General features: G+C 47.1%; 1 protein-coding gene across 26 annotated transcripts in view; it reads right to left on the minus strand.

Moving 5' to 3' along the window:
* The window catches only part of DYSF (dysferlin), a 222,467-nt gene that overhangs the window by 149,760 nt on the left and 58,415 nt on the right, over positions 1-14,292 (minus strand). For all 26 annotated transcript variants that reach the window (XM_067704737.1, XM_067704747.1, XM_067704750.1 and 23 more), the window contains 5 exons: positions 13,816-13,866; positions 11,727-11,757; positions 11,000-11,115; positions 3,855-3,981; positions 357-460 (listed from right to left, as the gene is read on the minus strand). In XM_067704737.1, the coding sequence (XP_067560838.1) occupies positions 357-460; positions 3,855-3,981; positions 11,000-11,115; positions 11,727-11,757; positions 13,816-13,866 (429 nt within the window). The remainder of the gene's footprint in view (positions 1-356; positions 461-3,854; positions 3,982-10,999; positions 11,116-11,726; positions 11,758-13,815; positions 13,867-14,292) is intronic.

Raw genomic sequence — 14,292 nt, forward strand, 5'->3', positions numbered from 1 at the left:
TAAGTTTCCCTATCATTGTGCCTTCACATCTGGTTTCCTGACTATTACTTAATTTTCCCCCAAATATTCCTCTATCTATCCACTGTCCATATGTCCTCTCCCTGTCCATCCACACCTATGTGTCTGTCTCAAACACCTGAGCAGACCTGTCCTCGTGCGTGTGCATGGCAGCCCCAGAGAGCTGGGCCTGCGTGTCTCACCCCATGTCCCACAATCAGCCCCCCATCCCCGGTGTGCACATGCCTCTGATGGGGGGCACTGCGTGTGCCTCACTCTGTCCTGCACATCCAGTGCCCATCCACAGGGACATCCAGTCATCACCCTCCCACAAATCCTCTTGTTTACTTGCCCCTTACCATCTTCCCCGCAAAGCTGACTTCCACGAAGGGATCCACCAAGTTCTTCTTGTTACTCTCAAAGCCAAAGATCTGCTTCACGTTGTCCATTACGGCATCATCCACTGAGGAGAAAGACATGCTGATCACTGCCCACCCGCTCTCCCATCTTCAAAACCCCCACTTCCCACCTGTCTCCCCACAGTCCTGGGACTCCCTGAGAGAGACGCCATGGACCCCTCAGCCCAGGGCTCCTGGGAGAAAGGACCATCTCAGAATAGCAGCTCCTGAGGGCACTGCGCTGCTTCCTTGCCCAGCTCCAAACAGCTGGTTCACTGTCCCCCGCCCCGTTCTCAAAGGCTTTCAGAACAGGTCCGATTGATTGACTGATTAGAAATCTACATCGCTAAGAGCAGTAAATAATCCAGAAAAAGACTGGAAGTTGGGGACTTCCCTGGTGGCACAGTGGTTAAGAATTCACCTGCCAATGCAGAGGACACGGGTTCGATCCCTGGTCCAGGAAGATCACCCATGCCACGGAGCAGCTAAGCCCATGCACCACAGCTACTGAGCCTGTGCTCTAGAGCCCCTGAGCCACAATTACTGAGCCTGTGTGCCACAGCTACTGAAGCCCGTGCACCCAGAGCCCATGCTCTGCAACAAGAGAAGCCACAGCAATAAGCCCGCACACCACAACAAGGAGTAGCCCCCACTCGCCGCAACTAGAGAAAAGCCCACGTGGAGCAACGAAGACCCAATGCAGCCATAAATAAATTAAATAAATAAATAAATAAACTTTTTAAAAAAACTAAAATGAGGTATCACCTCACACCAGTCACAATGGCCATCATCAAAAAAATCTACAAACAATAAATGCTGGAGAAGGTGTGGAGAAAAGGGAACCCTCTTGCACTGTTGGTGGGAATGTAAATTGATACAGCCACTATGGAAAACAGTATGGAGGTTCCTTAAAAAACTAAAAATAGAACTACCAAGCTATAGTGGGAATAGCAATCCCACTACTGGGCATATACCCTGAGAAAACCATAATTCAAAAAGAGTCATGTACCACAATGTTCATTGAAGCTCTACTTACAATAGCCAGGACATGGAAGCAATGTTAAGTGTCGTCCATCAACAGATGAATGGATAAAGAAGATGTGGCACATATATACAATGGAATATTACCCAGCCATAGAAAGAAACGAAATTGAGTTATTTTTAGTGAGGTGGATGGACCTAGAGACTTTCATACAGAGTGAAGTCAGAAAGAGAAACAAATGCTGTATGCTAACACATATATATGGAATCTAAAAAAAAAAAAACATGGTTCTGACGAACCTAGGGGCAGGACAGGACTGAAGACACAGAGAATGGACTTGAGGACACAGGGAGGGGGAAGGGTAGGCTGGGATGAAGTGAGAGAGTAGCACGGACATATATACACTACCAAATGTAAAATAGATAGCTAGTGGGAAGCAGCCGCATAGCACAGGGAGATCAGCTCGGTGCTTTGTGTCCACCTAGAGGGGTGGGATAGGGAGGGTGGGAGGGAGACGCAAGAGGAAGGAGATATGGGAATATATGTATATGTATAGCTGATTCACTTTGTTATACAGCAGAAACTAACACGCCATTGTAAAGCAATTATACTCCAATAAAGATGTTAAAAAAGAAAAAGAGTAGCCCCTGCTCATCACAACTAGAGAAAGCCTGCTCACAGCAACGAAGACCCAATGCAGCCAAAAATAAATTAATTAAAAAAAAAAGACTGTAAGTTGTTATAATAATATCCCATTACTGTTGCCTGTTTGACATTTTCCTTTATATATATACATTAGCACAGTGATTTTCCTGAGGGTAACCAATAAGTCAATTCCGTTTAAAAATATATATATATATATATTTATATATATATTTAATCTATGCTGCTTCAAACCAATATTTTACTGAATTAGCCATATTTTTACATATGTATTTACAGATGATAGATGTGTGTATGTGTGTATATGTTAGGTATAAATGTACATATGTATATAAATGAGAAATTGAGAGGAGGGGACAGTTAACACTTGTATACTAGCCAATGTCTACATGAATACAACAGATAACAATTAGCAAATATTTATGTTCTATTTACCCATCTATTTTTCTTTTATTTATATTTAAACAACATTTCAGAGAATTCAACATAATCCCCTTTACCCTGAGCAAAGCAAACATTTCTATTTCCCCAGCCCCCTTTGGAAGCTCACCAGCCTCACTTCTGCATAGTTTCAACCAACAGACGCAGAATGTTCTAAGCCTGTATTTTAATGCCCATTACTTATTTAAAGGCTTTCCCCATGATTTTGGTTCAATTAAGCTTGTGCAGAAGGAACCCATTTATTGGTGTCATTAGTCAAAGCAGAAACCCTCAAGCAATTAGCTTCATGGAAAACTCGTAAACAGGGACCCAAGTAGTCCCCGACTGCTTGTTCTTGTGAACTCTGCTATGGACAGCGCCTGGCTTAATTCTGCTAATGTATGCTCCAAAAAGTGGCTTATAGCCCGCAGCAAGAGAACTATCAGGGAGCATTTTTAAACTACCAGTGTGTAAGCCCCACCCCAAACCAAGTCAATCTGAAACACTGGAGGAAGGGCCCAGGCATCTGCACTTCCTTAAAGCTTCCAGGATGATTTAACTGCAGCCTGGGTTGACACCCACAGCTTTAGAATATTCAGCATAATTCCCCCACATTTATTGAGCACACAGGGTAGGGCTAGTACAGGGTTAGTCACTGTGAGAAATCAGGCAGTGGCCACAATGGCCTTCTTGGGATGATGAGGACATAGCCACAGCTAGGGTGACCCACTGTCCCAGTTTACCAGGGAATGAGGACTTTCTGGGATGTGGGACTTTGGGTGCTAAAACCAGGACAGTCCCAGGCAAACTAGACACCCATGTGTCTCCACTCAGTGGAAACACTGAGCCCTTCTAACAACATTTCAGCAACTGCTTCCCCAGCCCAGGGTCTGCCAATTTTCAGTCTGGGGCTTCCTAGAGGAGAGAAAGAAAATCAGTGGGATCCAGCCGTGAGCGCAGAACAGAGAGTTGAAATGGTGCTGACTCCGCAGTGAGAGCCAAGAAAATGGGTGCACGGAGTGGCCAAAGAGCCAGTCAAGGCCTAGCAGATGCTGAAACGGAGCCCAGGGGCAGCTAGTACTCTCAAGATTTCTTGCATCTCTGTGACTCCACCAGCATCAGTATGACTTCTCATTAATTCTGACTGTTTCTCTGTTAAGAACAGTAAAAAGCCTTGGGAAACCTAGAGAGGGTGTGAGGCTTCGCCAGACGGCAGAGCAGAGGGAGAACTGGGCTGACACGGATCTAGTAGACCCTCGGGGTGAGGAAGCCAGGCCAAGGGGAGGCAGAGAGGGAGCAGGGGACCAGCCCCTCCATCTCCTTCCCCCTGGGAGCTGAGGCAGCCCAGCCCAGCGTCCCCCCTCACAGTCACCCAACGAGGGCACCAGACTCACTCTGCGGTAAATCCTCGGCCCTGAAGACCTTCAGGCAGAAGTGCGCTCCGCGGAGGGCCACGCCAGTCGGCCTGAGCAGGTTGCCTTCAATGTCCTCCTTGTCTTCAGAGGGGTCTTTTCTCTCCAGCTACAACACAACCAAATATGATTCCTTAATGTGCCTTCGAGCACAGTGTTTTACCTTCCTTTTCTGAGAGCTCAACCAACACACTTAAATGGTGCATCTCGGGACTTCCCTGGTGGCACAGCGGATAAGACCCTGCTGCGCTCCCAATGCAGGGGGCCTGGGTTCGATCCCTGGTCAGAGAACTAGATCCCACATGCATGCTGCAACTAAGAGTTCACATGCCGCAACTAAGGAGCTGGCAAGCCACAACTAAGGAGACCAACTGTCGCAACTAGGGAGCCCACGTGCCACAACTAAGGAGCCCGCCTGCCGCAACTAAGACCTGGTTGCAACTACATAAATAAATTTTTTTTTAGAAAAAAGTATTCCTCGATCCAAAATTGCACCATTCAGGTCATGTTTATAAATAAATAAATGGTGCATCTTGAAGAAAGGCAGATCTCGCCCTGCTACTTCCTAGCCTGTGATCTCTGACAGGTTCCTTACCCTGAGACTCTGCTTCCTCATCTGGACAGTGGAGACAATGACACTGACCTCCCGGGCTGTGGGAGGATCAACTTCAATAACATGTAAATGCACGTGGCACACCGGCAGGCACTCAAGAACTGCAGTCTCCTTCCCATTCCACCCATCAAAAAATAGCACAGAGGTGACAGAGGTCTAGGCCAGCCACTGTCTTCAATAACGTCTGTTCATTCACCCAACAAGTATCTATTGAGTGACTACTAAGTGTCAGCATCACGCTGAGGGGCGAGGGCTGCCGCAGTGAACAAGATGGACAGAGGTCCTGCCCCCGTGGTTCTCACCTTTCACAGGGAAAGCAGACCTTTAAGCAAATGAATGTAATAGCATATGCTGGGTATTATGATTAGAACAGTAATAATAAAAATAATATTTACTGATTGTATACACTCTCTCATGTAATCCTGACAGCAACCCCCATGAGCAGTGGGTCTCAAATGTGGCTACACATTAGAAACTGGAGAATCAGTGACTTCTAGACCACTGCTATACCTTCCAACTAAAATGCAGATTCTGGTTCAACAGGTCTGGGGTGGAGCCCAAGACTCTGTATTTTAACAAATGCCCAGACGACGCCAATGCTGTGGGGTGCAAGGCCCTGGGATACCCCACTTTACAGATAAGCTAGATGAGGGTTAACGTAGGCTGGATGTAGAACCAGTGGGTTTAGAAAGAACAGAGCAAGGGGGCTTGTAACTATATTGAGGGGAGGGCAGGAATAGTGTTGGTGATGTGCCAGCTTGGAGACCTGGATGGTGGGATCCAGGCAGGGGCAGAAACTCATGCAGAGCGAGGGCTAACTTGGCAGTTTGAGGAACAAAAGATCCACGTGCTGCACTTGGGCAAGGGGGTGGCAGAAGGATAGGAGAGAGGTGGCTTCAGGCCATGCCCAGCAGCTCACTCCTTGGAAAGCTGCCTGGACCATCCTCACTCAGTCCACAGGTAGAAACCTGCTTCAGAATCTTTGCAGCAAAATTCTCCATCCCAGAATGCCTCACGTCGCACAAGTGCTGGTGAAGGAATTAGTTCTGCACTGCTTTTCCTCAGCTCACAACTGAAGAAAATGATCACCTCCTCTGCTTTCAGTCATCATCCTTAACACTGCTCATTCCCTTAGACAACAAGCACTGACTGAGCACCTACTGTTCACAAGACCTGTACTAGGCAAGAGGGGAGATAAAACAGTTCATATCTATTATACTGTCGCTGACCTCAAGAAACTGAGTCTCAGTGACAAAGATGGACACATTAACTGAACTAACAAAACATGGGGTGGTGACCGAAAGGAAAAACCAATCAGTTTCCCTGGAAGACAAGGCAGGCTTCATGGAGGAAGTAGCATCTGAATTGGGTCTTGAAGAACAAAGTGGTTTTTGGTAGGCAGAGAAGGCATCCCATCAGGTGAAAAGGCAGGGAGAAGGATGGAAGTACATTCTGGAAGGGGTCACGTTGTCTGCTGTGGCCACAGTACGGGGTCCATGGAAGTATGTCCCGGCAAGTGGCACTGCAAAATCAGCCTGAGGCCAAATGTTCATGGCCTTGAATGTCATGCTAAGGATCCTGGACTTCATCCTGTAAGTAACTGGGAGGGAGGGTGGGTCTCCGGCAGATTTTTAAGAGGAGATTCACATGATTGTATCTGAGTTTAAAGAAGATGGTTTTGGTGGTAATGTGGGGTTAACTGGAGTTACAGCAGCTGAACCTACATCTTCATTCACACAGAGGCCCAGGTAAGATATGACGGGAGCCTGACCTTGAACTCTGGTCTTGGGATGAGAGAGAGGAGAGGCATGCACTGAGGTTGTCATGCCAACAAGACTGGCCAACTGTGTGCGTGTGGACTGACAGATGTGGGACTGAAGGATGAGGAAAGACGCTCTGGCCTGGGGAACTAAGTGGATGATGAGTGCCATTTCCCAAGATGTCACCTAACACAGGATGGGAATCAGGTATGAGGAGTGGGCAGCGAATGATACTGGGTTTCTATATGTGAAGTTAAAGGGGCCTAAGGAACATGTTCATGTGCTTTGGTACAGGCAACTGAAACTGAGCGTCTGGAGCTCTGAAGATGCAGGCTGGAGATGAGCGATTGAGGAGCCTCAGGTAGACGGAGACAGGCTCCTCCATAGACAGATAGATGCACTGCAAAATCAGACTGAGGCCAGATGCTCATGGGCCTTGAATGTCACGTCAAAGGCACAGCAAAGATGCAGGCAGCAGAATTTTGTCAAGCCACTGAATGTGAAGGATCCATTCCAAAAAAAAAAAAAAAAAAAGGAAAAGAATGAGGGGAGTCATGGATGCCGACGGAGAAGAGAGTTTCAAATAAGACGTGAGCTCCAGAATCAAACGCTGTGGAGCAACAGAGCGGATTAATGAGAGAAGAGCTCCTGGGGCTTTGCGACGGATGACCCTTAGGCCAGTGGGTCAGGGAAGGAGGCAGTGGGAAGCACGCTGAAGGGGTGAAGGAGTGAGCAGCTGGCAAAGGACTGGAGAAGAGGGACACAGGGTACTCTCAAGAACTTGGTGACCTTGGTGATGGCTGAAAGGAAGAGGAAAGCAGCTTGGAGGGGAGGGGTGGGGAGAAATGGTGAAGGCAAGGGTGTTTTGAGATTGGGAAATCTGGAGTCTGACACAGACCAGAGGGCAGGAGCCAGAGAAGAGACAGGAAGAACAAGACAGGGGTGGTATGGAGGACGTGAGCACATGCAAAGGAGACGGGGAGTGGGGAAGGGAGGGAAGATGAAGGAAGATGGGGGGTGCGCTGATGACCCAGGGAGCTTCAAGCACTCACATCACTCCCACTGTGCGGCTCTGTCTCTCTACGGGGGACCGAGGCTGGAGCTTAAGACCAGGAGGTTGTTTTGTTTTGTTTTGTTTAAGTTTTTTTGGCTGTGCCACGTGGCTTGGAGGATCTCAGTTTCCCTGACCAGGGATCGAACCCGTGCCCTCAGCAGTGGAAGCGCAGAGTCCCAACCACTGGACCGCCAGGGAATTCCTGACCAGAAATTTTGGAAACGGCCACTGTGGAGGATGGGATAAGGAGTAAACCTCACCCAAGTAAAGGAAGACATTGACAGCAACTCCAGGTGACTTTTGCTCCCAAAGCTGACCAAGGAGTGGTGCGGACAGCATGTCGTGGGGAGGGTGGGGGCCACGAGGTGTGGCAGCAGAGCCCAGAAGCTAGCGAGCACAGAGTGAGAGTGCGGATCGGGGATGGGGGCCAGGCTTCAGGAGGGAGTTGATGGGCTGGGAAACTGAGAGGGGTCAGGGCTGTAACCTCAGTGAGGAAGAACTGCCATTCACTGAGGGTGAGGGAGGGAAAGAGGCAGGAAGAAACTGGTGGGGAGAGCAATTTCCAAGCTCAGGGTCTGAAAGGAAGTAAGATCAGATGTTGATGGCTCATCAGCAAGGACACGTCAGACCTCAGAACAATGGCAAAGATGGGAATCTGCCAGCAAGGACCCTCCTGCACCAGCTCTGCCTGTGCCAGGGGTAGGTAACAGCCCAGAAGACCAGGGGAAATAACCAGTGAGGCAGGCTTCAGAGAAGAAGGCAATCTACAAGCGATAAATGCCAGAGAGGGTGTGGAGAAAAGGGAACCCTCCTATACTGCTGGTGGGAATGTAAATTGGTGCAGGCACTATGGAGAACAGTATGAAGGTTCCTTAAAAAACTACAAATAGAGCTACCATATGATCCAGCAGTCCCACTCCTGGGCATATATCCAGAGAAAACCATAATCCAGGAGGATACACGCACCCCAATGTTCATGGCAGCACTATTTACAATAGCCAGGACGTGGAAGCAACCTAAATGTCCATCAACAGAGGAATGGATAAAGAAGATGTGGTACATATATACAATGGAATATTACTCAGCCATAAAAAAGAACGAAATAATGCCATCTGCAGCAACATGGATGGACTTAGAGATTGTTATACTGAGTGAAGTAAGTCAGACAGAGAAGGACAAATATATGATATCGCTTATATGTGAAATCTTAAAAATGGTAGAAAGGAACCTATTTACAAAACAGAAATAGAGTCACAGATGTAGAAAACAAACTTAGGTTACCAAGGGGGGGTGTATAAATTGGGAGATTGGGTTTGACATATACACACTGCTATATATAACATAGATAACTAATAAGAACCCACTGTATAGCACAGGGAACTCTACTCAATGCTCCGTAATGACCTATGCAGGAATAGAATCTAAAAAAGAGTAGATATATGTATATTTATAAGTGATTCACTTTGCTGCACAGCAGGAACTAACACAACATTGTAAATCAACTATACTCCAATAAAATTAATTTTAAAAAAAAGAAGAAGGCAATGCTGAAGTTGAGAAGCTACTGTGGGAAACCAAAAGATGGCCACTCCTCCCATCCTGAAAGCCACAAAGAGCTGAAGCAGAGAACAGGGGCTTCCCTCTGAGTTGGTCTCAAGAAAAGTGGTTTCATCCGGGAAAAACAAGGGTCTGATCAATGGGAAGAAGAGGAAAGAGTGTCTTAGGAAAGGGTAATAGATTCAGAGAGTCCACGTAGAAGGAAAAGGAGCAGGAAAGCACAATGTCTGCCTGGGCTACAGAGGGACACGGGATGAGAGATCAGGGGAGGTGCCCTTGGGTAGGGCTGGTCCACCTGAGCTCCATTGGCCCCTGCACGGCACCCAGGGTTCTCCTTCCCCTAACCCTTTGCACAGCGGCTTCTTGAGCTCTCGTCAGCAGCCAGAGCTCTCGTCCTTAAGAGCCTCATGGAACTTGCCCTCCGCCTCCATGATCACACGCGGCTTTCCCTGGGGATTCCACCTTCCCAGCCCTCCTGGAGACCCGCCTTCCCCACTCCTGCCTCTCCCACTCCTCCTGGCTCACCCTGCCTTGATGATCTCAGTATCTGACTCAACGTTTGCGTGTTTGATTTCCGATTCTCCCATGAGATAATCAACATCCACGTAGACAAGTCATTCACCAACACAGTCCCTTGTCCTCCACCAGCAGCATCTTTTTTTTTTTTTTTTTTTTGCGGTACGCGGGCCTCTCACTGTTGTGGCCTCTCCCGTTGTGGAGCACAGGCTCCGGACGCGCAGGCTCAGCAGCCATGGCTCACGGGCCCAGCCGCTCCGCGGCATGTGGGATCTTCCCGGACCGGGGCTCAAACCCGTGTCCCCTGCATCAGCAGGCGGACCCTCAACCACTGCGCCACCAGGGAAGCCCCAACCAGCAGCATCTTAATCCCCCTCCCCTGCAGCTGCTAGAGGGATGGCCATATCTCAAACCTCCAGCCACTAAGAACCAATCCTCTAGGAAGACCTTGACTTGAGACCCTTCTCTAAAGACAGACTTCAACCTATCCACCTCCTCCAACCCCCCCTCACACCAAGTGAGGCACCCAACACAGAGCTTGGCACACAGCACGCACTCAATAAATGTGTGTTCCCTAGCCCTTCCCTCTTCTTTGTCCTCCTCATCAGCTCTATGCCCAGTCCTCTTGCATCCGCCCTGCCAGGCTCATCAGCTACCTCAGTCCTGTGCCTCCACCACACCTGCCTTGTCCACACCTGACAGCACCTCCATCTTACCCCTCTCCTGCTTCCAGGCCACTGAGTATTATGAGGTCACTCTCCCATAAAGCCTCCAGCCCAGAGTGTCTGCTCAGAAATCCTTCTGTCTTGTGGTGTGTGTGCGTACATGCACACACACACACACACACACACACACACACACACTAAACGGAATATTACTCAACCATCAAAAAAGAATGAAATAATGCCATTTGCAGCAACATGGATGGACCCAGAGATTATCATACTAAGTGAGGTAAGTCAGACCAAAGAAGATGAATGTCACATGATACCGCTTATATGTGGAATATAAAAGAAAATGATACAAATGAACTCATTTACAAAACAGAAATAGACTCACAGACACAGAAAACAAACTTACAGTTACCAATATAAATGAATAAATAAATAAACAAAATTTTTTTAAATAAAAAAAGAAATCCTTCTGTCTGTATCTAATTAACCCCTTGTTCCTCAACAACTGTTCCAAACCTTCTCTCCTCTCCCCAGACATACAGAGATGCTGATACTTCCCCAACTCTGAAAGCCTTTCTCATTCTTACCACCTCCAACTTATAACTTTACTTACTGACCATAAAGATGACAATGATATATTCTTAGGTGATAAAATTCAGACTACAATACATTACAGAGTGAGTGATCTCACTTTTGCACCAAAAAAAAAAGAAAAATATACATGTATACCCTTCTGGGAGAATATGCAAGAAGGTATTAATGACGGTTCTCTCTGATGGGTAGAATTATGAGTGATTCAATTTTTATTTATGCTTTTCCACATGTTCTACATTTCTCATAATTGCCATGTATTCTTTTAAATCAGAAAAACTAAAGTTGTTTTTTTGTTTCTTCATTTGGTGCCTCCAAGGCCAGGCGGAGGTGCTGTGAGGGGGACGAGGAAATGTACTCACGGGGGCTTCGTCTCCAGGCCCCAGCACACAAAGGCTCACTTTCAGGTAGCCTCTGGCCCCAGCAGAGAAATCATCCAGGTCCGAAAGCAGCAGCCACTTCCTGAGATAAGCATGTCCTAAGAGAGACAACACCCTTGGTGATCCCAGAATTGGAAGGACACAAGTCTGCAACCACCTCTGGGAGCCCCGGGTGGACTCCATTGGATGAGATGAAGGACTCATCTACCCAGACATGGGGGAAGGACTCAAATTCTAGAACAAAATGTACCTTGAGTGTTCATTTGGGTCCAAGTGAGAAATGTTAACAGAAACCCCTATCAGAGGCAGCCAAAGCCAGACCCCCAGCCATTTTCCTCCCCTTCAGGAAGTGACCAGACCACAGCAGAGACCAGGGTGTAGAGAAATCCTAGACTTGGGATCCAAATGACCCGTCCTGTCTGGAGGCACCCCAGTGCCCAGCAACCCGTGCTTGGGCCTTCCAGATTTAGCCCTCCAGCTGGGCCAGCTGAGACCCACGTGAGGGTTCAATCTTCCTGGGGGCCTGTTTCACCCAGAAGATGAAAGCCTGTCCTCTCTTCATTCCTGCAGCCTTACCTCCAAGATCAAACCCCATCTCTAAATTCTAAAATCTCCTAGAAGGAAAGATGAGTATCCCAAATGGGTGCCCCATGCAGCCTCCGGAACCCAAATGCAAGGACCTGCCCAAGGGGAGGAGAGGGTGACTCACGGGGCTCTCGGTAGATGCTGCCCACGTCCATCTGAAATCAAACGGAAGGAGGCACACGTCACACTCTTGTCCTCAGGGTGTTAAATAAAGTATGATGCATGATACCAACCCATTAAAAATCCTGTTCTGAAGAACATTTGGAGACATGGGGAAATGTTCATTTTCTGATATCACATGGAAAGAAAGCGGAATACATTTTGATGGAAGTTTGGTAAAGTATATCTACGCATAGAAAAGACAGAGCAAAGGAAACACACCGAACGGTAACTGTACTACCTCTGGGTGGTAGATTTGGGTGATTTTTATTTTATTTTTATTCCTTCCTATATTTTATAATTTTCCATTTAAAAAATCACAGATTAGTCAGATGTTGATGGTAGGAGAGGTTATGCATGTGTTAGGGGAGGGGGTATGTGGGAACTGTACTTTCCACTCAGTCTTGCTATGAACCTAAAATTGCTCTCAAAAACTACAAAGTTTATGGGCTTCCCTGGTGGCACAGTGGTTGAGGGTCCGCCTGCCGATGCAGGGGACACGGGTTCGTGCCCCGGTCTGGGAAGATCCCACATGCCGCGGAGCGGCTGGGCCCGTGAGCCATGGCCACTGGGCCTGCGTGTCCAGAGCCTGTGCTCCGCAACGGGAGAGGCCATGACAGTGAGAGGCCCGTGTACTGAAAAAAAAAAAAACTACAAAGTTTTTTAAAATCATGGATTACTTTTAAAATTAGAAAAAAGAATATTTTTTTAACCTAACCCTTGGGTTCTTATAACAAGATTAAAGACTCAAAACATAAGATCCTGTAACATAAGTGTTACAGAATGACTCCAGCACAAGCCCATTCTTTTAAAGAAACTGCTTCTCCAGAAAAACAGACTCCGTTTTCTATCTTGTGACTACTTCTTGGAGAAGGGGCCACATTTTATTTGGATAGCAAGAGGAAGGTCAAATAAACCTGTGCCTTTTCTTTCCATTTGATAAATGCTTATGGATTCAAAATGAGAAAATCAATAAAATGACATTAAAATACCATTCGTGAAGGTCTCCATTACTAGTTGCCTTTACACTATGTAATCTGTTAAAACCATCCTATGCCGTTGGTTCAAGGTCCTCTACAGTGGACTGTTCACTTCTGCACGTCTGGGACAAATGAGGGGGCAGGCTCCCCCACTCCCTCCACTGCGCCCCACCCCACTCCACCCCATCCCCATGGACTCCACATCTGGACCCCACTCCCAACCCAGGTGAGCCCAGGGCACAGAGCGCTGGCGTCACGCTGGCCCGAGATTGTCAGAATTAGGAGGAGGGCTGCCTAAACTCAGGTCCCACGCTGTCTTTCCAAGATGTAAGGACAAATGCGAATTTAAAAAAGAAGCTGAATCCTCCCTGTTGGAAACAAGGCGAGAGATTTCCCTCTCCTCTCTTTTTGTCAGAATATTTTAATGTAAGTACTTTCTCCATCTCTTTGAAATGTACCTTTGTAGAAACCAAATAAGCCTTTCGTCAGCTTTATGATTCAGGAGTGCCTTTCTCCAGGCTCTTCCATCTCTGGGAAAGGGAAGGACCTACCTTAACCGAATTGTAAATCTACCCCCCATCATAAAAATGTGAGCTTGCTTTCTGTCTTTTCTTGTAGATAGAGTCAATTAGCAAACACAGATGGTCACCCCAATTACTAGGTAGATTTAGGATGAACTATGTGTGACTGAGGGTACTATCCAGGCCGCTAACTCGAGCACTAGTTATTGTTTAGTTATTGTTTATCTTGAGAACATATATGGAAAGGGTTGTGTCTGCTTGGCTCTATACAAGATTACTTTCTGTCTTTGCAATCTCTTAGCGGATGGCCCATGATAGCATCATATTCTGGTTTAATGCTTATCCAATAACAAAAGTGCTTTATTTCTCTACCTTTGTGGAGAGGATTTCTGGATTAGGAGAAGATATCGTTTTGTTTTTTTCATTACATTTTCCCCAACACAGACCAAGACAGACAGGATCTCTGGAGCACCAACCCCGCCCGTCATCCACAGAGCTTCCATTAACATGGATAAACAAGAACTGATTGCTTTCAAAGAAAATAAACCATTACCCGGAACTCCCCAATGAGAGCATCTGTCCGGAGGGAACAGGAGTCCACCACCTGGAAGGAAAGACAAATTCAAACTCTCATTCACTAGCAAAGGTTGACCCAGACAGGAACCAACCGAACGGCTCTTCCCTCCCAAAAGATAACAGCCCACACTCCAATAGCACTTGCTCTATCCCAGAGATTGTTCCAAGCAATGTTTAACCCTCACAAGAACCCCATGGGTAGGTACTATCATTATCCCCATTCTACAGATGAAGAAATAGAGGCACAGAGAGATCATTTGTACAGAATCACACAACCCCTACACGGTATAGGCAGGACCAGAATCCAGACAGTTTGGCTTCAGAGCCCACACTTTTAACTGCTAAACTATACTGCCTTTAAAAGGAAATGGGGGAAAAAAGAGCTGAGGTCCAGAGAAAGAAAATCTTGTCAGAAGCAGGCATATAGACAAACAAAACAAGATGAAAATCAAAG

The sequence above is a fragment of the Pseudorca crassidens genome, chromosome 14 (assembly GCF_039906515.1).
Source record: "Pseudorca crassidens isolate mPseCra1 chromosome 14, mPseCra1.hap1, whole genome shotgun sequence".
Lineage (NCBI taxonomy): Eukaryota > Metazoa > Chordata > Mammalia > Artiodactyla > Delphinidae > Pseudorca > Pseudorca crassidens.